This window comes from Hemicordylus capensis, chromosome 4 (assembly GCF_027244095.1).
Source record: "Hemicordylus capensis ecotype Gifberg chromosome 4, rHemCap1.1.pri, whole genome shotgun sequence".
NCBI lineage: Eukaryota > Metazoa > Chordata > Lepidosauria > Squamata > Cordylidae > Hemicordylus > Hemicordylus capensis.
In genome coordinates, this window is record NC_069660.1 from 319947576 (window position 1) to 319968563 (window position 20988).

Consider the following 20988-nt stretch of genomic DNA (forward strand, 5'->3'; position numbering starts at 1 on the left):
TATCCCCCCTCCCTGCCCAAGAACCACGCTGCCTGCGGGCTGGCCATTCATCAGGTAGAGCTGCGAGGTTAACCATGCAGCACTACCTGACGAATGGCTGCCCTGCAGGCAGCGTGGCTCTCGGGTGGGGAGGGGAAAGAGAGAGGAACTGCCTGAGCTTCTGGGAAGCAGAGGCAGCAGCAGCAGCGCCTTCTTTGGCGGCCCCCTGGGGAGGGCTGGGTGGAAAAGGTTGCGGGGGGGTGGGGGCCCGTTGTGAACTAGGGGCCTGGGCAGCTGTCGAGAGGGGGTGCTCCTCTGGGTTCTGCCCCCTCCCTTGAAGAAGGGCCTGGTGCTTGTAGAAAGGTGGGGAGGAGCCTGCAGCAGAGAGAGGGAGCTTCCAAATTCACTTGGGTTTCCATCCTCCAGGGAGTGACAGACTCCGAGAAGCGGATCCACAACCTGACGGTGGAAAACGAGGGCTTGAAGCAGAGCTTGCATCTCACCCAGGGCCTCCTGCAGCAGCTGGCCACGGTGTCCGCTCAGCCTCCAGCCCTGCTGGCCAAGGTGAGGGTCTCCCTCTTGTCTCACAGTGTGGTCTCCCTGCTTGGGGCGGCTCTTCTGAGAGTGGATTCTTCTTCACCAGCCCTCTGCCTGTGCATGGTCTCAGGGCCCCTTTGGATCCTGGAAGGGGCACACTTGGGGGGTGGGCAGGGGCGTCTTGACAGCTCTTCCTGTCTCCGCACTGAAATTATTATTATTATTATTATTACATTTCTATCCTGCTCTTCCTCCAAGGAGCCCAGAGCGGTGTACTACATACTTGAGTTTCTCTTTCACAATAACCCTGTGAAGTAGGTTAGGCTGAGAGAGAAGTGACTGGCCCAGAGTCACCCAGCTAGTATTAAGGCTGAATGGGGATTTGAACTCGGGTCTCCCCGGTCCTAGTCCAGCACTCTAACCACTACACCACGCTGGCTCTCATATGGAAATGCCCAGTCCATAGCATCGTGGAGTCACAGAGTAACTTGGAAGGGGTGTTGGAGATCTCCGAGTCTAGCCCTCTGCTCAGTGCAGGCAACTGCTACAGAATGGCAGGTGGCAGTGTGGGCGGGGGCTGTCCTGTGGGTCGGCGTGGCACACATGGCTCCTGCATTTCTTCAGTGCTACCAGGTGCTTTACAGAGGATCCTAAGCAGGAAAGACAGGCCTTTGCCTCCGACAGGAGGCCTGGGACTGAGCAGCAGATCACCTGCGCTGCATGCAGAAGGTCCCAGCCTCCCTTCCTGGCAGCATCTCCGGTTACAAGGATCTCTAGTAGCCGATGGTGGGACGGGCCTCTTAGCCTCCGGAGAGCTGCTGCCAGCCCAGGCAGACAGAACTGGCCTAGCGGGACCGCTGGACAGACTCAGTAGGAGGCAGTTTCAAAAGGAGGGGAGGGAGGAAAGAGACGAGGCTCACAAGGGAGCTTCTTGCTGGGGCTGTTAACCCAGTCAAGGTGTTTTTAGCAAGTTAACTGTTGTGCCTTTTAACTTAATCAAGCTTAAATGGATTACATATTGGATTTAAAAGTGCACAGCCAGTGACAGATGTATGGTGATCCAGTCCCAAAATCTTGTCTGTCTGTCTATCTGTGTATCTTCTCTATCTATCTATCTATCTATCTATCTATCTATCTATCTATCTATCAGTCATCATATTTTTATACAACCTGATATATACATCTCTAGGCGGTGCACAAGATTTAAAATATCAAAAAATCAACACCAATTAAAGTATACAAGACACAATAAAAACAATAGTACAAAACAGTTATTAAAACAAATGATTAAAATGATTAAAATTAATTCTAATTAAAAGCTTGCGAGTGCAGGTGAGTTTTGACGGGGTTCCTGAAAACACACAGAGAAGGAGATGCGCTTATTTCAACAGGGAGCGCATTCCAAAGCCCCGGGGCAGCCACAGAGAAAGCCCAGTCCCAAGTCGCCACCAAACGAGCTGGTGGCAACCATAACCGGACCTCTCCAGAAGATCGTAACAGGCGGCAGGCTTATGGCTGATGGCTGAGTGAGAGAGTTTGGGGTTCTGAATTGTTAGTACAAAGCTATAGTAGAACTGCTAGCCAAGGCAGAACAGCCATTAGAGCAGGGGTGGGCAAACTAGGCCCTCCAGCTGTTGTTGAACTACAACTCCCATCATCCCGAACCATAGTGGCCAGTAGTGAGGGATGGTGGGAGTTGTAGTTCAACAACAGCTGAGGGGGGTCAAGTTTGCCCACCTCAGTGTTGCACTAGAGAGCAACAGTGCACCTTTCTTAGCAAGTGTGGGGCACAGAGTAACGGGAACGCTCTTCCCCAGGAGAACGAGGACCTCCGAACCAAAGTGCAGCACCTGGAAGCCACTCTCCAGCGGAAGGTGGAGGAGCTGATGGGCCTGGAGGTGCAGGTGGACAGGTTGCAGTGGTGCAAGGAGGAGGAGGTGCGCCACTTGGATGAGCGCCTGCGGGGGCTGCAGCTCTCTCTGGAGGCCCAGAAAAACCAGCCCCCCGAAATGCAGGTGAGTGCTGCTGTTGTTCCCCTCTTGGCCGCCAGGGGGCAGGGTTTGGCAATTACCTGTTAAGGCAATGCAAAGGTTTCCCCCCTGTGGAACGGACAGCAGCTTTTAGATGGAATAGGGTGGGATTTAGATGGGGGAACTGGTGTGGGGGAAAGGCTCAAGCCACCCTTCCTAGATGTTCAAAGCAGCCACACTCCTTCGGTTGCAGTGAGAGCCTTGTCAGGAGTTCAGTCCTGAAATAGCAGCTGGGCTCTTGCAAAGCTTGTCTTGCTGGACTTGCAGAGGAGCCCCTGCTTGGCTTGAGAGAGCAGCTCAGCATCTGCAGAGCTTATCGACCCCGAGGAAGGAGCTCTCGCAAGCAGCTGGGTTTGGTCTGGCAGCTCACCAAATGCAACACGTGCATGGCTTCTTCCAATTGGCAACAACCGTATTTAGGAAACCTCAGTGTTGGCATATCAATGCAGAGTAGCAGAAGGCTGCTAATTAGCAAAAAGCAAAAGCCCCCGCAAACCCTGCCAAAAAAGAAAACAAAACAAAATGGCTGGAGAGCTTAATCCTGCATCTCGGGGCTCTTGACTAGGTTGACCCTCAGTCTGTTGGAGCAAGACCCATTAGCTCTGTGGTTAGGAGAGAAGCGGTAGGGGCAGCTGGATGAGGCTATGGGAGGCAGGCGGACCCTGAGCAATTATCCCTGGCAAGGCCACCCTCAATGAATGGGGTTGCGTAAGAGCACAGGGCCACCTGAAGTGGTGCAGCGGGGAAATGCTTGACTAACAAGCAGGAGGTTGCCGGTTCGAATCCCTGTTGGTACTATATCGGGCAGCAGTGATATAGGAAGATGCTGAAAGGCCTCATCTCATCCTGCGCAGGAGGAGGCAATGGTCAACCCCTCCTGCATTCTACCAAAGACAACCACAGGGCTCTGTGGGTGCCAGGAGTTGAAACTGACTTGATGGCTCACTTTACTCTTAAGAGCACAGGAGCTTGTTCTTGGCCCGCTCTTCTGTCCCTTTGTCTCCTTGGAGACCTGCCTTTTCTCAGGCCTGCTTGACCAAATGCCCCTTGAGATGTTCATTGCAGGCTCAGGCCTTATCTCTCGACCTGCTCTGACTTTGTTTGCTGTGCTGGAAGTGGCAGATTCCCTCCCCCTCCCCCAGTTCTGGCTCAGGAAAGTTGTAATACTCAGGATAAGTCAGATGGGAGAGCTTGTCCAAGAGTATCTGGAGACCCAAGGGGGAGGACCCCTGGCTCTGGCCAGCCAAGGCCTCTGGGTTAGAAGCCAGCGAACTGCAGACTTGGATTTGGGGAGATAGGGGCCTCCCTAGGTGGCGAGGGTGTTTAAAGGCTCAAAGCAAAACCACCAGGTTTTAAGATAAGGACATAAGAACAGCCCTGCTCTGGATCAGGCCCAAGGCCTATCTAGTCCAGCATCTTGACTCCCAAGGTGGGGGGCCTCACCAGATGCCTCCACAGGCAAGAGGTGAGGCAAGCATACTCGTGCAGGTGCAGGCATTTGTTTGTGCCGCTTAACAGAGTAAGGCTGTTCCGGATTTAAGGTATGATGCACTTCTGACAAAGACGGTTTTGAAACTGGCGATATTACCTAGGACTCCTGTTAAAGTATTTGTGAACGATAACGATATAGAGTTTGTGAGGAATGCAGATATGTCAGGCGTTTGGGCACCGCAGAACTGTGCATGTTTCATACTCCAGCTGTGAAGACTCCACAAGCATTTGTGAACAATCTTGAACACTTTGCACATTTCCCACCTTTTCAGAGTGGGGTGAAGGACCATGGCATGTTTGGCATCTTTGGGTTCATAGTGGGTTGATCTCCAGCTGTCAAAATTCCACCTTGAATATTTTGCATCTGCATACATTTGTATTGTTTGGTGCCATCTGCTGATTATACTCATGTTTTAGATCTGTTACATCATAGTGTATGTTTATTGAGATTGTCTTTTTGTATATTCAATACATGTTGACCTTATTTAAGGTTGCTTCACGGATTTTTGTTTATGCATTCGCATTTTGTCTGTGATTCCCGGTGGTTTATTATGGCTCTCCTGCTGTTGCTCCAGGGGTGTGCTGCTAATTGGACAAAGGGAGGCGAATGTCTCCAGGCCCACAGCCCCTGAGGGGTCCCCAAGGTGGGGCTCCCAATGGCCAGTCCTTGCCCTCTCTCCACTCCCCCAGTCCTGGCAGAGCGTTTTCAGTGCTCCTTCGCTGAACATTTTTGTAGAAAGCAAGAAATGCTTTCTGACCTCTGCAGATCATTTCCAGCCTTCCACTCAGGAAGCAGCTGCCATTTGTATGCTAATTGCCTGATAAGCATTCTTATCAAAAAAACTTTTGCCATCCTGCAGCAAGGAGCAGGCAAGCAGGCAATTAATTATTTCCTGCTTGTGTCACTCTGCAAATTTGAGTTACTCATCTGATCTCTGCACTCTCTGCAGCAAAATGTGGCTTTTTGTGTGCACCCCAAACCTGGCAAGTGCTAGCAGCACTGCACAGCAACAAGCTAGCTTGGGAGAGGGAGATTGACATGATTGTATGGCTGGGAGGAGCAGGGATGGAATGGGACCGGCAAGCAAAGCAAGCTTTGCTCTCCCAAAGTGAAAGAATGGGCATATTATTAAACAGTGGAATTTCCAGAACTGCGATGTGCAAAGTGTTTCTGCGTTCTCCCCTTGCTCCTGCTGTCGTCTGATTCTGTGTGGCCATGTGTGGTCACTAATTGTGGGCATGAGTTGGAGAACCAGTTTCTTTTAAGTTCAGCTTTGTTAGCTGAGACCAGGCTCTATGGCTCCTGGGAGCACGCAGACTTCACCATGAGCGTGCAGACTTCACCCCCATCTTGCCTCTGAAGCTGGAGGTGGCCAATAGCCACCAGACTAGTAGCCACTGATAGATCTGCCCTCCATAAATTTGTCTAACCCCCTTTTAAAGCCATCCAAGCTAGTGGCCGTCACCAGATCCCGTTGCACAGAAGTCCATAGATTATTACCTAGATACTCTTGAGTAAGAGCTGGCCAGCTCTGGCTCTCCAGGTATTGTTGGACTACAACTCCCATCATCCCCAGTGCAGTGGCCATTTAACATGGGGTGATGGAAGCTGTGCTCAACAACAGCTGGTGGGCCACTGCTGTGCAGCCCTGCGCTAAGTGGATACCTGGAAATGTAAAATACACTGTTGCATGTTGTGGGTTTCCCTGCCCAAGGCGTGAAAAGGCCCAGAGTGGGGAAATGTTTCTGCCGCTGACCCTGAAGGGTCCGGGCTCTGCTCCCAAGGGTGCCCCGGTGCCCCCCGTCACAGGGATTCCCAGCTGTTGTTGACTACAACTCCCTTCATCCCCAGCTGGAATGGCCTTTGGCTGCAGATGATGGGAGTTGTAGTCCACAACAGCTGGGAATCCCTGTGACGGGGGCACCAGGAGCTGACGGTGCCAAAGGTGCCATTCGTGCCTGAGCCTTGGGGGGTCCTGGGATTGGGTGGGTGGCGGATTGCCTCGTCCCCAGCCTTGGGCCATGGTGGGGAACCTCTGGTCTAAGTAGACCATGTCCTTGTGTGTACACGCCCCCCCCGTATCTGGTCTGGGGAGCCCGTTTCACTCCTGGCTGGCTTTGCCCCCCTAGTCCATCATCACCAAGGCCGTGGAGGTGGACTCCCCAGGCACCCTCCAGGCCCTGGCGGAGGCGGAGGAGCGGAACAGGACCCTGACGGAGCAGCTGGCCAGCCAGGCCGAGCGGTGCCAGCAGCTGACGGAGCAGCTCAGCAGCTCCGAGGAGGTGACGGCCGGCCTGAGGCACAAGGTGAGAGGGGCCTGGGTTCAAGTCCTGCTGGGGGGGGCAGCATCACCCAGCGCCCCGGCAGCGGCCCCAGTCCCGGAAGAGAGCCCGGCGGTGCCATCCCAACCCCTGCTCTCCCTGACAGATCTCCGCCTACGAGCTGGAGATCGCGGGGCTGCGCCAGGAGCTGCTCAGCGAGATCGACCAGCTGGAGGCGCGGAAGGAAGAGGCCGTCCGGGAGGCCGCTCAGTGCTCCGAGCAGCACCTCCAGCACCTGCGCCAACAGCTGGCAGGTAAGGCTGGGCCACGAGCCAGGCGGGGTCCCACAACCCGCCCGGCCCCGGCCCCCGGGGAGCAGGCGGGGGAGGGAGAGACGTGGCACCCGAGAGCTGGTGTGGCCCAGCGGCCCAGAGACGGGGCTGGGAACTGGGAGGCCTCCGGTCCCCATCTGGCCTCTGCCCTGAGCTGCCCCCGGGGGCCCAACGGCTCCCTGTCAGCCTCACCTGGCAGGGAGGAGACGAGCTGGCCTGGTGGGAGCAAGCCGGGATTCTCTCTGCGGCCCAGCAGGGTCTGCCCTGGTTGGCATTGGGACGGGAGACCCAGGGGAGGCATTCCCCTTGGGGGGTGGGCCATAGCGCAGGGAGAGCAGCTGCCTCTCTGGCAGCATCTCCAAGAGAGGGCGGAGACTGAGATTCCTGCCGGCAAGCTTGGAGGAGCTGCTGCCAATCTGGGTAGACAACACTGAGCTGGATGGACCGAGGGTCTGACTCAGTATACGGCAGCTTCCGGTGTTCCTGGGGTTGTTGGGGGGATTACAAGGTCATCCCTGTGAAGACTTGAACACACTCTAGAGCTGCTAGGAGTTGTGATTTCCCTTCCCGTTTCCCCGCAGTGCCTGGGAGAGGAGGTCTGGTCCCCTGGAGCATCCGGGGATCATCGATGGGAGGGGGCTTGGGGGCGGCCAGGCCAGGCTGAGCTCCCGGCTCGCGATGCACTGCGTGGCCCCGGGAAGGTCATTCTTTTTGGTGGTGATGGGGATGATGATGATGATGATGATCATCAGTTTTATGACGGCCATTGGCCAGCAAAAATGGTAGTAACAAATATACACAATACGCCAATAAAACAATGCTAAAACACAATATGACAGATTACAATCAATAATAATAAATTATTTAAAAACAACAGTTATTTAAAAACAACAGACAGCTCTTGCAGTTAGGCACTTAATAGGGACCTCAACCTAATGGCAATATAGAAAAATTCAGCCACAACTGCTGTGGGAAGGTCCTTCTCTCTCTCGGCGTGACCCACCTGACAGGGTTGTGGTGTGGTGGTCGTACACTGTGGGCCGGATACAGCGAGCACGCCGGTCTTGGCTGTGACGGGCCGTTGTGCCTCACAACTGCACTCCAAGCAGCGAAGCCTTCAGAGCCATGCGGCCAGAACTGCAGAGCTCGAAAACAGTGGCCTCTTCCGAAGTGGCGGCCAGCGCAGCTCCAGACAGAAGGCCAGAAGGCCAGAGTCCCCCCTGGAGGTGACCGGGGGGTGGGGGGCTGCACAGCTGGGGGGGGGCATGAGCCACACGCCCTTCTCCTCTGCTCCTCCCTCCCCCCCCAGGTGTGCGGAAGCGTCTGGACACCCTCCAGCCTCTCCTCAGGGGCATGAAATCCAACTACAGCAGCCTGCGTGGGCAGGTGCGCAGCTTCGCGGATTGCTATGAGGCGGCGCTCCACGAGGCCCGCGGGCAGGTAAGACCCTCGGCCAGGGGATGGGTGGGCAGGGGGCCGGAGGGAGGGAGGGAGGGAGGGAAGGGGTGGGCCGTCACGCTCAGGGAGGCCCAGTCTGTCCATGGCTGCTAGTCTGGTGGCTAGAGGCCACCTCCAGCCTTGGAGGCAAGAGGCCTCTCTCCCTCCCAGTTTCAGGGGGGCAGCAGCATCAGGAGAGAGGGCCTGACCCCCTCTCCTCCCCTCTTGCCTGTGGGCTCCCCAGAGGCATCTGGTGGGCCCCTGTGGGGAACAGGAGGCTGGACTAGATGGGCCTGATCCAGCAGGGCTGTCTTTATGCTCTGATGCCCTGTGTGTGGGTTCTGGAGGTTTTGCTGGCTATGCAGTGGGCCCACTGTGCCTGCCCCACCACGCGGTCTCGGGGACGGGGAGCGGGCCACAGGAAAAGGGCCCGTCCAGAACTCTGTGCGTCTTGGCCTCCGTGGGCTTCTCCTAGTTGTCCTCCTGACATTTCAGCACAACATTTTCCAAGCGGTTTACATGGGGCGGGGGGCGGGGAGAAGAGGGCTCCCGGGGCCCCAAGGGCTCATGGTCTGGAAAGAAGCCGGAGCCACAGCCCCTGGGAGAGGGATGCTGTGCTGGGGACGGAGAGGGCCAGTTGCTCGTCTGCCCCTGCTCAATGAATGGCCTCTGTGAAAGTGCCTCTTGGCTCTCTGAGCAGGCCCCTGCGAGGGGTGGGGGGACTTGGGGCTTCCGTGGCCCTCCCTCCCTCCACTAACTCTAAATCTGTTCATTGTTTCGCCCCCCAGATGTGCTCGGCCATTGAGGAGGCGTCCCACGCCAACCATGCGCTGCAGGAGCGCTACCAGCAGGAGGTGCTGCTTCGCAAGAAGTACCACGACCAGCTGCTGGAGCTGAAAGGTACTCACTCAGGCGGGGGCCTGGGGTGGGCTTCCAGGGGGCTGGAGGGGGGCTTCCCCAGGTCAGCTCTCTTCTGCACCCAGGAGGCATGTTGGACCCGGAAGGGGCCAGGAAGGGACCCGGTGCAACCCCCAGGGACAGTCTTGACGGTCTTTGCCAAACCCTTTTTAGTGTGTGTGTGGGGGGGGGAGAGGCTCCCAGGCGCTTTCCTTTGCTCCCCTCTTTGCAACCCGCTCACACACCTCTCTTTGCTCTGCTCCCAAGTTCAAAAGCCACATCCAAGCAAGGGCCCGCCTGCTGTTTGGGGCCCCTCCCTCCTCGCTGGGGGCCAGACCAAGATGTCCTGCTGTGCTAAGTGGCTGCACTGTGATATCTGCGGGGTGTACCCCAAGAGCCATTGTGGGGGGGGCGAGGGGGTTGTGCAGGCAGGTTCAGGCTTCCCTTGCTGATGCGACGCCTCCTTTCCCATTTCTGGCTCCCATTCCTAGGCACTTGCCCCGGGGGGGGGGGAACCAGTGCCTCTCCAGCTGCTGTTGGACTACAACTCCCATCATCCCCAGCCACAATGGCAGCAGGGCATGATGGGGGTTGTGGAGGAACTGGATGCCTGTTTGGGACAGCATTTGATTGGGGCACTGGGAGCCTGTGTGGGCCCAAAGTGCCTGGCCTCAGCCTCTCCCCATTGTGACTCCCTCCCAGGCTCCCCCCACCCCGCCCTGTCTGGCTGGCATTGATGAGTGGATCAATGGGGCATTGACTAGGCTCTGGGGCATGGGTGGGGCTTGGGCTCAACTCTGGCGGCCGCTGCAGACGCCATTTCCCTGACCTGGACTCTGTCTGGAATGTGTGCCCGAAAGGAGAGGCCACCACTTATTGTGACCTGCAGCAGAGCCCCTATCAGTGAAGAAACAGGCTCAGGGGCCCAGAGGAGGAAGTGCTCCTCTGGTGGGTCACTAAGCAAGGGGGTGGGTGTCCCTGGAGAAACGGGCTCCTGGCTCCCTGCACTTCTGGGCAGTAGCGAAAGGGGAGCCCTCACATCTCACCTCACAGTCAGATCCATGAGCAAGCTCCTCAGCTCTGGGTCCCCAGGTATGGTTGGGGTACTACAACTGGAGAGCTGGTCTGGTGGGAGCAAGCCTGACTTGTCCCCTTAGCTAAGCAGGGTCTGCCCTGGTTGCATAGGAATGGGAGACTAGGAGTGTGAGCACCGGAAGAGATTCCCCTCAGCAGGGGATGGAGCCGCTCTGGGAAGAGCAGAAGAAGGTTCCAAGTCCCCTCCCTGGCAGCATCTCCAAGAGAGGGCTGAGAGACACTCCTGCCAGTCTGTGAAGACAACACTGAGCTAGATAGACCAATGGTCTGACTCCGTATATGGCAGCTTCCTAACTGGCATCACCCCCAGTGATGGGGGTTGTAGGCTGACATCTGGTGACCCAAAGGTGAGGAAACATCCGCCTTGGGTCAGCAGCAGGACGTGGGGCACCCAGGAGCCTCCTGCCTCTGGCATGTTGCCTGGCAGAGGAGCTGCTGCTTCCCATGGCCCTGCAAAGAAGTGGCCTGGAAGGGCCTTCTGGGCAAGAGGAACCTAGGAAGCTGCCATAGACGGAGTCAGACCCTTGGTCCATCTCGCTCAGTATGGTCTTCACAGACTGGCAGCGGCTTCTCCAAAGTTGCAGGCAGGAATCTCTCTCAACCCTGTCTTGGAGATGCTGCCAGGGAGGGAACTTGGAACCTTCTGCTCTTCCCTGAGTGGCTCCATCCCCTAAGAGGGGAAAATCTTGCATCAAGTCACACATCAAGTCTCCCATTCCTGTGCAACCAGGACGGACCCTGCTTAGCTAAGGGGACAAGTCAGGCTTGCTCCCACCAGACCCGCTCTCCTCTCCTTGTGTGGTGTGCAGCAAGGAGCAGCCCTGGGGGGCGGGGGGGGGAGTGCTGCTTCCTCCTCTCTCTTCCCTGTTGCCCTTTCCACAAGGAGAACTTCCATGGAAAGCAACACTCCCCTTCCCAGATTCCTGCTGAATCCCCAGGCGGTGAGCCCCAGCCCCAGGGATGGCCAGCAGCCTGGATGGCTTCAAGAAGGCTCCTGCTCTGTCACGAGCCCTGCCGCTCACTGAGATCACAGGGGGAGCTTCCGTCATGGCTGCCACCGGCTCAGTGGGTGGCCACGCGGGACTGGGCCTTCCCGGTGGGTGGCTAGCCCGGGGCTTTGGAAGATGCTCCCAGTCAGGCTAAGAGCTTCTCCGTCTCTGGCTGCCTTCAAAAAATCACTGAAGACACACACCTGTTGTCTAAAATTGCTTTGGTTAGAATGATCATTTTTAATTGTGATTTTTAAATGGTTTTCATTATTTTTATTGAGTTTTATTTGTTGTTTTAAGTTGTGCTTTGAGATTCAGGGGTTAGGTGGTTTATAAATGACACAAACAAACAAACGAATAAAAGAGGCTTCGACAAATTCATGGAGGACAGGCCCATCAGTGGCTACTATCTGGTGGCTATAAGTCACCTCCAGCCTCAGAGGCAGGGGAGCCACAGCAGCAAGAGAAGGGGCCGGCCCTCAACTCCTGCCTGGGGGCTCCCCAGAGGCATCTGCCTGGTGGGCCGCTGTGGGAAAGCGGAGGCTGGACTGGGTGGGCCTCCTTGGGGGGCCTGACCCAGCAGGGCTCTTCTTGCTTTCTGAACAGAATGAGTGACTCGGTCGCCTGGCCAAATACTTGGCAGGGGAGCCTCTGACCTTTGGGACCCTCTGGCTGGGTGGGGCGCCACTGCTTGAAGGGCTGCCAGAGAAGCTGTCCCTGCAGGGAGGAGGAGCGGCTGCTGCTCCTCCTCGGGGCGCTGTCTGGCCTGGAGCGTGGCCCGCAGGGAGGCCCGAGGGGGCACGGAGCTCCAGGGGCACATGTGGGGGGTGATGGAGGCGGCACCCGCGAGCGGTCAGCTTTGCGCCTGCGGTCCCCATAAATGGCTCCGCTGGGTGGTGTGGGGCTCAGCGGAGCCTCCTTCGGCTCAACCAGGGCAGTGAGCGAGAGGCCCTGGGGCCCGTCCTGAGCTGTCCCATCTCCCGGCTGCCCCACGTCTCTCCCGCTTCCTGCAGGAAACATCCGGGTGCTGTGCCGCCTGAAGCCTCTGACCAAAGCAGACTGGCAGGAAGAGGAGGGGGGCCCCCCCAGCGTGGAGGCCGACCCCATGGACGACGGCTGCGTGACCGCCTGCTACAAGGGCAAGGAGCGCACCTTCCGGCTGGACAAGGTCTTCCTCCCCCAAGCCACCCAGGAGGAAGTGAGTGCCTCTTGCCCCATGACACGCCAGGCGCACCTTCTGGCCCCAGGGAGGGGCCCCGTGCCGGGCCTCCCTCTGCCCCCCCCCCGAGGAGGAGGGCTGCACTGGGGCCTCCAAACGGTTCACATCGAGAAAGGAACCAGAGGGCTGGCAGTCTAAGCAGAAACGTCAGGCAGCCCCTGGAGGGAGGCTGTGCTGGGGATGGAGAGGGCCAGTTGCTCTCCCCTCGCTTAACAGAAAGAGAGCCACCACTCTGAAAGGAGCCTCTGTGCCCAGTTAGCCGAGTTAGTCAAGGATGCATCCGGGCGTTTTGACCCTGCCCCCCTGCTTGGAGGGTGCCAGGTCACGCAGGGCCTTGAAGAGAGGCAAGGTCGAAGAAACAGGAACATAGGAAGCCGCCTGATTCCAAGTCAGAGCGCGGGTCCATCTAGGCCAGTATTGTCTGCACTGGCTGGCAGCAGCGCTCCTGGGTTTCAGGCTGGCTAAGCAGGGCCTGCCCTGGTTTGCATTGGAACAGGAGAAGGGATTCCCCTCAGGGGATGATGGGGCCGCGCTGGCAAGAGCCCCTGCCTGCTTGCATGCAGACGCTTCCAAGTCCCCTCCCTGGCAGCAGCGGCATCTCCAAGACAGGGCTGGGAGAGACTCCTCTCCTGCCTGCAACCTGGGAGAAGCTGCTGCCGGCCTGGGTAGGCAGCCCTGAGCTCGATGGACCGCTGGGTCTGAGTCGCTAGAAGGCCGCTTCCTCGGGGTTCCCGATCCCTGGAGCGTAGCCCACCTCCTCACCAGCCAGGCTCAGCCCCTTGAATCCCCCCCACCCGCCCCCAAGCACCCAAGGGCGCAGCCCTGAAGCCTCCCGCTCTCCCTGCTGCTGCTGAGGCTCACCTCCCTCCCTCACCGGCTGGGTGACACTCCTGGGGACCGGCTGGCAACAGGAGGTGGGCCTGGACGGCCGGGGGGGTCACCCAGGGAGGTCAGCGGGACGGGAAGAGCTGGGCCTGGGGTCTGAGTGGCAGAGTGGGCGGCCGGCTCTTTCTCAGGCGCGGCGGGATGTCCTAGAGCAGCTAGACCAACCCCAAGGAGGCCCTGGGAGGAAGATGGGCCTTCTGAGGCTGGTCTGCTGTGTGGGGAGAGGGTGGGAGAGGGTCACGAGCTAGGCCGGGGGGGGGGGTTCTCAGATGTGGGGCGATGACTTCTCGCGGGCTTGTCGTCCCGCACCATCCGGGGACCCAGCGTCGGGAGCCCCCGGTCTGGCTCAGTGGCCGGTGCCGCCTCCCAGGCTCCGGGGGGCCCTCCGTCGGCGTGGGCACAGCTTGACCCTCCCGCCTGCTGCTTTGTGACCCCTTGATACGTAGGTGCCTGCCAGGGAAGGGACCCCGCACTCCACCCAGACGGCCAGAGTTGGGGCTGCCCCAGCAGCAGGTAACTCGCTTGCTCTGCCCCACACTGCTGGCAGCCGCACTCCCCCCCCCCACAAGCACGTCCGCCCCCCCTCCACCCCCCTTCTCCGCCCTGGCACAGACACCAGCACTTCCCCGCACTGGCCTCACCGCAGAACCTGCACCGACCAGAGGGTGGAGCCACTGAGCCCCCCCACCCTCTCTCCCCCTCCCCGGCCCCCTTTCTGTCTGCCCTGCAGGTCTTCCTGGAGATCGAGCCCTTGGTCCTGGCCTGCATGAATGGCTACAACGTTTGCATCTTTGCCTACGGGCAGACGGGCTCGGGCAAGACCTACACCATGGAGGTAGGGGCTCACCCCCCCCCCGGGAGCCCCCTGCAGGCTGAGACTCCTGGCAGGGGGCGGCTTGGGCACCCACGCAGAGACGACACCCCCGAGGCACGCTTGCATGGCACTCCTGGGGGAGCTGGCTTGTGCCCCAGCACCTGCAGTCCTTCCCGGAGGAAGCTGGCTCCCTGCCCTGCAGGCTAAGGGGGCCATGGGGCAGAGGCCGGAGGGGGAGTGCCGCCCTTGACGCTTGAGTAGCCCTGCTCTGGCTCTCGGGTGGCAAAAGCAGCTGGCCGAGTCTGAGCAGTAGCGCCCAGAGCCAGAGAGAATGTGCCTGTTCCTCCTTTCCCGCTGCTCTCCGGGGGGCTGGTGGGGCCAGAGGGGGAAGTGGGTTAAGGGCCAGGGTGGTGAGGGAGAGGGGGTGCTGCCGTGGTGTGTGTGTGTGGGGGGACAGATCCCTTGCCCAGGGGCCAGCCCTGGCAGAAGCGACGTGACCCTCTAGGTCACGGGCTCTGCGCCTGGGGTCCCCAGACATTGTGGGAATACAACTCCCATCACCCCCTGCCACAACGGTCTTTGCCCAAGGCGGAGAGCCCTTGCTCTGCTCTGCTTGGAAGCCTGCTGACCTCTCCCACAAGCACAGAAGTTCCTCCGTGGCTCTGAGTTATTCACTGCATTTGCTTCCAAGCAGGGGATCTCCCACGCGGGTCCCCCGATGTAGCTGGACTACAACTCCCACCATCCCTTGCCAAAGGCCATTGTGGCTGGGGATGATGGGAGTTGTAGTCCAGCCACATCTGGGGACCTGCGTGGGAGAACCCCTGCTTGAGAGACTGGATTTGTATCCTGCCCTTCAGCTGGCAAGGCTGGCTTCCAGAGGGGCTTTCAGGGAAAGAGCGAATCTCTACAAGCCCTAAACAAACCAGCGGCACCGTTAATGGGCAGAGCAGAGGACCATTCCGAGCCCAAAGACCGAGGTCTGAAAGGCGGCCTGGGGGTAGAGTTTCTATGTCCCTCGAAATTCCAGGTTTCACCCAGATTTTAAGCATCTCCTCTCACCCAGCTTGCTTTGCCCACCCAGATTCTCCCAGATTTCAGCTTTCTTTCCTTTTTTAAAAGCTCTAGCCCAGGGGCGTAGCAAGGTTGGAGGGGGCCCAGAGACTAGGTTTTAAAATGGGCCCCTCACTGATACACACACAAACACACTTCACAATATATCGTGCACTCACACTCACATCCCCATTATGAATACGGTGAATATCCAGTTCACATTGAATCTAGTTTTTTTACTCCCTGCTCCTGCCGATCTCCAAGAGACTCAGCATAATTCATAGGGGGTGCAACATGGGCGGGTGGGGGGTCATGTGATGTGCCTCGGGGGGGCCCTCGAGGCAGTGGGGCCCCAAGACGACTGCCTCCCCTTGCCTAAGGGTAGTTACGCCCCTGCTCTAGCCCTTGTAGAAGCAGAGTGATGGAGCAAAACGTGCCGTCCCTCTTCTGCTCAGAAATGATTTTCCAGCCAATTGGCATAATATGCAAATTAGGCACCTGGATTTGGAGAGCCAGAATATGGCCACCCAACTTGCGGGGGGTGGGGGCGAGGGCGGCACTGAAAAGAAGCCAAGCTCGGCGCCCGGCAGGCCCCCCTGGGGAGAGTGGCCCAAAGCCCGGGCGCCAGAGCCGAAACAGCCCTCGTGTGTCTGTTTGCAGGGCCTCCCCGATAACCCTGGGATCAACCAGCGGGCATTGCAGGCCCTCTTCCGGGAGATGGAGGCCAAGGCGGAGGCCTGGAAGTACTCGGTCAGCCTCAGCATGGTGGAGATCTACAACGAGGTGATCAGGTAAGAGGGGCCTCACCGGTCGTCTCCTCCTCCTCCTCCTCCTGCCCTCCGCGTCTGGGGGGAGGGAAGTGTGTGTGCCAGGGGTGGGTCCTTGCTGGAAGGGTCAGCAGCCATCTCAGCAGCAGGCGCCAAGTCTCAAGATGAGGGGCGATGTGGCAACAAGCGCATCATCCGTGTTTCCCTTGGAATCCTCCTCCGTGAACAGTGGAGGGGCTCAGCCCTCAAGGGCGCGGAGCACAGGAATCCTGCAGGGAACTGAGTCAGGCCAGTGGTCCGCCTCGCTCAGGACTGTCTACCCAGACTGGCAGCAGCTTCTCCAAGGCTGCAGGCAGGAGTCTCTCCCAGCCCCATCTGCAGGTGCTGGGGAGGGAACTTGGGGCCTTCTGCATGGGGACCAGGTGCTCTGCCCCTGGGCTCCGACCCCATCTGTAGCTCTTACTGCAGGCAGTTCTCATCTGTACGACTATGACGACGAAGAATATTTGTATGCTGCGCTCCACCCAAAGTTCACAAAGCGGTTTACACAGAAAAATAAGTAATACATAAATAAAATGCTCCCCTGTCCCCAAATGGCTCACAATCTAAAAAAAACATCAGGCAGAGACCAGCAACAGCCGTTGGAGGGATGCTGTGCTGGGGCTGGAGAGGGCCAGTTGCTCCCCTCCTGCTAAATAGAAGAGCACCAGTACTTTAAAAGGTGTCCCTTTGCTCTGTTAACAGGGGTAGGTTAGAGGTGTGTACTGTGTAGTCACCTGCCCCAATGCAAACCAAGGTGAACCCTGATTAGCAAAGGGGGCAGTTCATGCTCAATTAAACAACAAACCACAACAGGTATTTATATACTGCTTTTCAACAAGAAAGTTTCCAAAGTGGTTTACATTAAAAAATGATAAATACATAAGATGGGCACCACAAGACCAGCTCCCCGCCAGGCTTTGCACAGAGAAGGTCCCATGTTCAGTTTTCCACACCTCCACTTACAAATGGAATCTCCGTTAGCAGAGCTGGAAAGACGACCTGCGTCTGAATTGGCAGACTGGCCCTCTCCACCCCCAGCACAGGACCTCCAGTTGCTGGTGTCTATCTTGTATTTCATTTTAGATTGTGAGCCCATTGGGGACAGGGAGCCATCTTATTTATTTATTATTCCTCTGTGTAAACCACCCTGAGCCATTTTTGGAAGGGCAATATAGAAATCGAATGAATGAATGAATGAATTTCCAGAGAGCTGCTGCCAGCCAGAGTGGACCAGACTGGGCTAGGTGGCCCAAGAGTCTGATTCCGCAGGAGGCAGCAGCTCCCCGGGCTCTCTAGCCCATGAGGCTGCTCTGTCCGGTCAGCCCCTGGCCCACCCAGCGGCAGCCTCTGCTCCTCCTCGGAAGGTGCTTGCTGGGCGTGGGGGCCTGGGAGTGGTCCCTGGGCCCTCTGGGCTCCCTTCAGCAAGGGCAAAAGGTTGCAGGCCTTTAAAAGGGTGGATTCTCTCTATGTGGCTTTTCATTGGATCTCTTGAGATCTCTGGTTTTGGGAGGGCCAAGGAACTATTTAAACAACATGCAACTCCCAAGGAAGGAAAATGCCAGAGCATTTTCCAGGGCTCTTAGGCACATTCCTAACTTTCAGGTGCCATATTGGGGTACACTGATTGTGCCCAGATATCAGTGGGTCTTCTCTAGGGCCCGTTTCAATGTCCTCCCATTGGCCCTGTTAGAAGGCAGATTCGAACATATCCCTGTTCAGCAACATGTCTCTGCCCATGTGGATCAGGGCAGATTGAATCAACCGACCATGTGCTGAAATATGTTGTGCTTCTTATTATGACTTGCGCCATAAAGTAATTACATCCACGATAATGGATCTTCCAGGTCGAGCTGGTGAATTTTATCTTTGGCTTCTTTTAGAGATAAAGATAATGATTCTTATAATGTAGCCAAATCTTTTAGCCTCTAGATCATGCCAGGCAATTGTAGATAAAGGGAAATCATTCTCGAAAAATGTAAACTCCCTTGGGGGCTGCATTGACTGTGGGTTTGTTTCTTTTTAATATTATGTATACTGGTCAGTGACTATGATAAATATTTGATTGATGGCTTGATGAAAAGGGTGACATGATCTGATTAGTGCTCAGGACAGGACAGCTCCCAGAAAAAAATGTATGAATGTAATGAAAAATTCGGGAAATCTTTTACAAAAGCTTTTGTAATCCTGAAGTAACTGATTGGATTAAATGGTCTCAATCCAATCAATCAATCAACCTGTCAGTCTTTATTAGGGTCCGTGATCAGCAGAGAAATAGTCTCAATTGAGGCTTTTAATCCCAGGAATGGGATGGCTTTTGGACTGGATGAAAACGCAAACAAAACCCTGCCCCCCCCACCAGGCAACTGTAGGGTGTCTTTGGGTGTGAAGTTACAGGACAAATTATACTGCCAAGGTGAACAGCTAAGGTGTATTTCTAGTGGAAAGAGTCTGCACATAGAAGTTGGCAACTCATCCAGGAAATGCTCTTCCATGCAGCCTAGAAAGTGTAGGTAAGGCTCACTGATGGCAATGGGACTCCTCTAGATTTGGAGGGGGCTTCTAGAGGCCATGGCTTCCTGCTTGATGGAGGAAATGTGGAGCAAGAGCATCCCCAGCAGAGAGGTGTTTGGGGTTTTGTTGCCCAAGTGCAGAACTTTCCATCTGTTGAATTCCATCTTGCTAGTTTCAGCCCAGCTTTCCATTCTAGCGAGGTCCTTTGGGGTGTCATGCTTGCTGCCTTCTGAGGTGCCAGCTTTGCCTCTTGCTTGGTCTTATCTGCACATTTGCTGAGGAGGATTCCCTCAAGCCGGCCTTCTCAAACTGGGGTCCCCAGATATTGTCACCCCCCCGCAAGCCACCTAATGGTGCTGCGGAAATAACTTGCCTAGGGAGCCAGAGGTTGCTGGTTCAAATCCCTGCTAGTATGTTTCCTAGTCTATGAGAAACACCGATATCGGGCAGCAGTGATCTAGGAAGCTGCTGAAAGGCATCAACTCACACTGCGCAGGAGGAGGCAATGGTCAACCCCTCCTGTATTCACAGGGCTCGGCAGCACAACTTTACTTCACCATCATCTCCAGCCACCATGGCTGAAGACCAGCAGAAGGCCACTGTGGCTCAGGATGATGAGAGCTGAGGTCCAGCAGCATCTGGAGACCCACAGCTGAGCACCGCTGATCTAGGCCATCGATAAACCCACCCAAGAGCCCCACTCAGTCAGGGTTCAGCACCAGTGTGATGAGGGCCCCGAGTATGACACTCTTGGGGTGTCCTTTGGCAGCCAGCTGGGACTCCCCTGGATGGCTGCCACTAGTTTAGGGCCTCTTCTTTCTCTCTAGGGACCTCCTTGCCAAGGATCCCCAAGAGAAACTGGACGTGAAGTTGAACCCGGATGGGAGTGGGCAGCTGCACGTCCCAGGCCTGACCCGCGTGGAGGTGCACAGCCTCCGCGAGATCAAGAAGGTAGATGGGCGGCAGGGATGGGTCCCGGCTCACCGGAGTACGACTGGAGAGCAAAGCTGGACAGGACAGGCCAGAGGAGGCTGGCGGGGAGGCCTCCTGCCTGCTCAGGGTCTCTGATCTGCCCAGCCGCTCTCTGGGTGATGACCTTTGGGCAGTGTCGGGGGGCAGTGTCAGGCCCCAGGAGGGAGGGCTGGAGGGGGTGGGCGGCACATAGTCCACATGGGCACCGCATGTGGGGGCAGCAGGGAGTGCCCGCCCCAAATGCATCTGCCTCTTTACTGCCTGTTCAGTGGCACCGGCAAAGGGCGCTCAGCCTTGCGCAGACGGAGCCCTTGAGATCCCCACACTTGTTTGGGCTTCTAGGGAAAGCCCCTCTGCCCTGGGGGAGGCTGGCCCTCCCTTCAAGCAGGTCCAGCCAGGTTCCCATCGAGTCCATTGATAGGGGGCCTCGCCCTCAGTGGCTGGAGGAACAAAGACCCAGGATGGGTGTGGCACAGTGTTCAGCAGCCTGGCCTTCAAAGCATGTGGCTGTTCTCAGGCTTGGAGGCCGGAGGGAGAGCGTTTGGAATCAGGGAATAAAATCCGGGGCGGGGGCCACTTCCCCGCTCTCTGGGCTTCTAGGAATGACAGGAGCTGCCTCTGCTGTGTCCTGCTGGGTGCCTGATGGCGGGGTCAGGTCTGCTCTCCGCCCCCTCCCTCCCACTCACCCCCCTCTCTGGGTCTTCTCTCCTTTTGCCTCCATCCCAGATGCTCGTGCTGGGGAAACGGAACCGAGCGACCTATTCCACCAACATGAATGAGCACAGCTCCCGCTCACACGCTCTGCTCACTGTCACCATCACCGGCACGGAGCTGGCCAGTGGCACCAGCATCACGGGTACTTGCTGTGCGCTCCAGCATGGATGCCCTCTGGCTTGGGGGGGGGGGCAGTCAGGGCACACCCTTCAAGGCAGAGGGCCCCAATCTGTGCGTGGCTGTGGTCCCCTCTGGGTGTCTCTGGCATCCTCCGTGCAGGGAGCCACCTCTGACCCTTCGAGAAACACCTTTGCAGAAGGAGGAGAGAGCTTTCTGTGGAATCCCCCCCCGCCCCCCGTGTCCACATCTCCCCACTCCCCTGCCCCACGCGTTTTCCGGACCCAGCGAAGGGGTGTCTGGCTCAGTTGCAACCTGGCCTCCTTTCCCCCTCCCCACCCGCAGGGAAGCTGAATCTGGTGGACCTGGCCGGCTCGGAGCGAGTGTGGAAGTCCGGGGCGCAGGGGGAGCGGCTGAAGGAGGCCCAGAACATCAACAAGTCCCTGCTGGCCCTGGGCGAGGTGATCCAGGCGCTGCGGGCCAAGCAAGCTCACGTGCCCTTCCGCAACTCCAAGCTGACCTACCTGCTGCAGGACTCCCTGGGCAAGGGCAGCAAGACCATCATGATGGTGCAGGTGAGGGGGGGTGTGGGGCAAGTGGCCCAAGAGCCATGCCAAGCAAGTCCGGGCGGGCGGGCGGGCGGGCGGAGGCCCTGGGGCAGAAGAAGAGGGCTGCCTGCCTGTGGGCCAGGGCCTGTCCTGCCTGGGTTCCAGCGCCTGCTGCCAGGCCCAGGCCCAGAAACTCCGCCTGCAGGAGCTCCAGGACAGCAACTGAGTGCAGCCCCTGCCTGCCGAGGGGCTTGAGAGAGAGAGAGCCCCTCAGGAGAGAGGGGCTTGGGTGCCCAG

At 57.6% G+C, this 20988-nt stretch overlaps 1 protein-coding gene across 4 annotated transcripts in view; it reads left to right on the top strand.

Moving 5' to 3' along the window:
• Window positions 1-20988, top strand: part of KIFC2 (kinesin family member C2) — a 38381-nt gene that overhangs the window by 15116 nt on the left and 2277 nt on the right. For 2 of the 4 annotated variants that reach the window (XM_053248035.1, XM_053248037.1), the window contains exons 7-18: window positions 406-543; window positions 2334-2531; window positions 6168-6344; window positions 6466-6613; window positions 7941-8071; window positions 8857-8968; window positions 12063-12247; window positions 13884-13988; window positions 15681-15811; window positions 19168-19291; window positions 20039-20168; window positions 20489-20718. In XM_053248035.1, coding sequence (XP_053104010.1) covers window positions 406-543; window positions 2334-2531; window positions 6168-6344; window positions 6466-6613; window positions 7941-8071; window positions 8857-8968; window positions 12063-12247; window positions 13884-13988; window positions 15681-15811; window positions 19168-19291; window positions 20039-20168; window positions 20489-20718 — 1809 coding nt within the window. The remainder of the gene's footprint in view (window positions 1-405; window positions 544-2333; window positions 2532-6167; window positions 6345-6465; window positions 6614-7940; window positions 8072-8856; window positions 8969-12062; window positions 12248-13883; window positions 13989-15680; window positions 15812-19167; window positions 19292-20038; window positions 20169-20488; window positions 20719-20988) is intronic. The other 2 variants (XM_053248036.1, XM_053248039.1) reach the window with 2 other exon arrangements.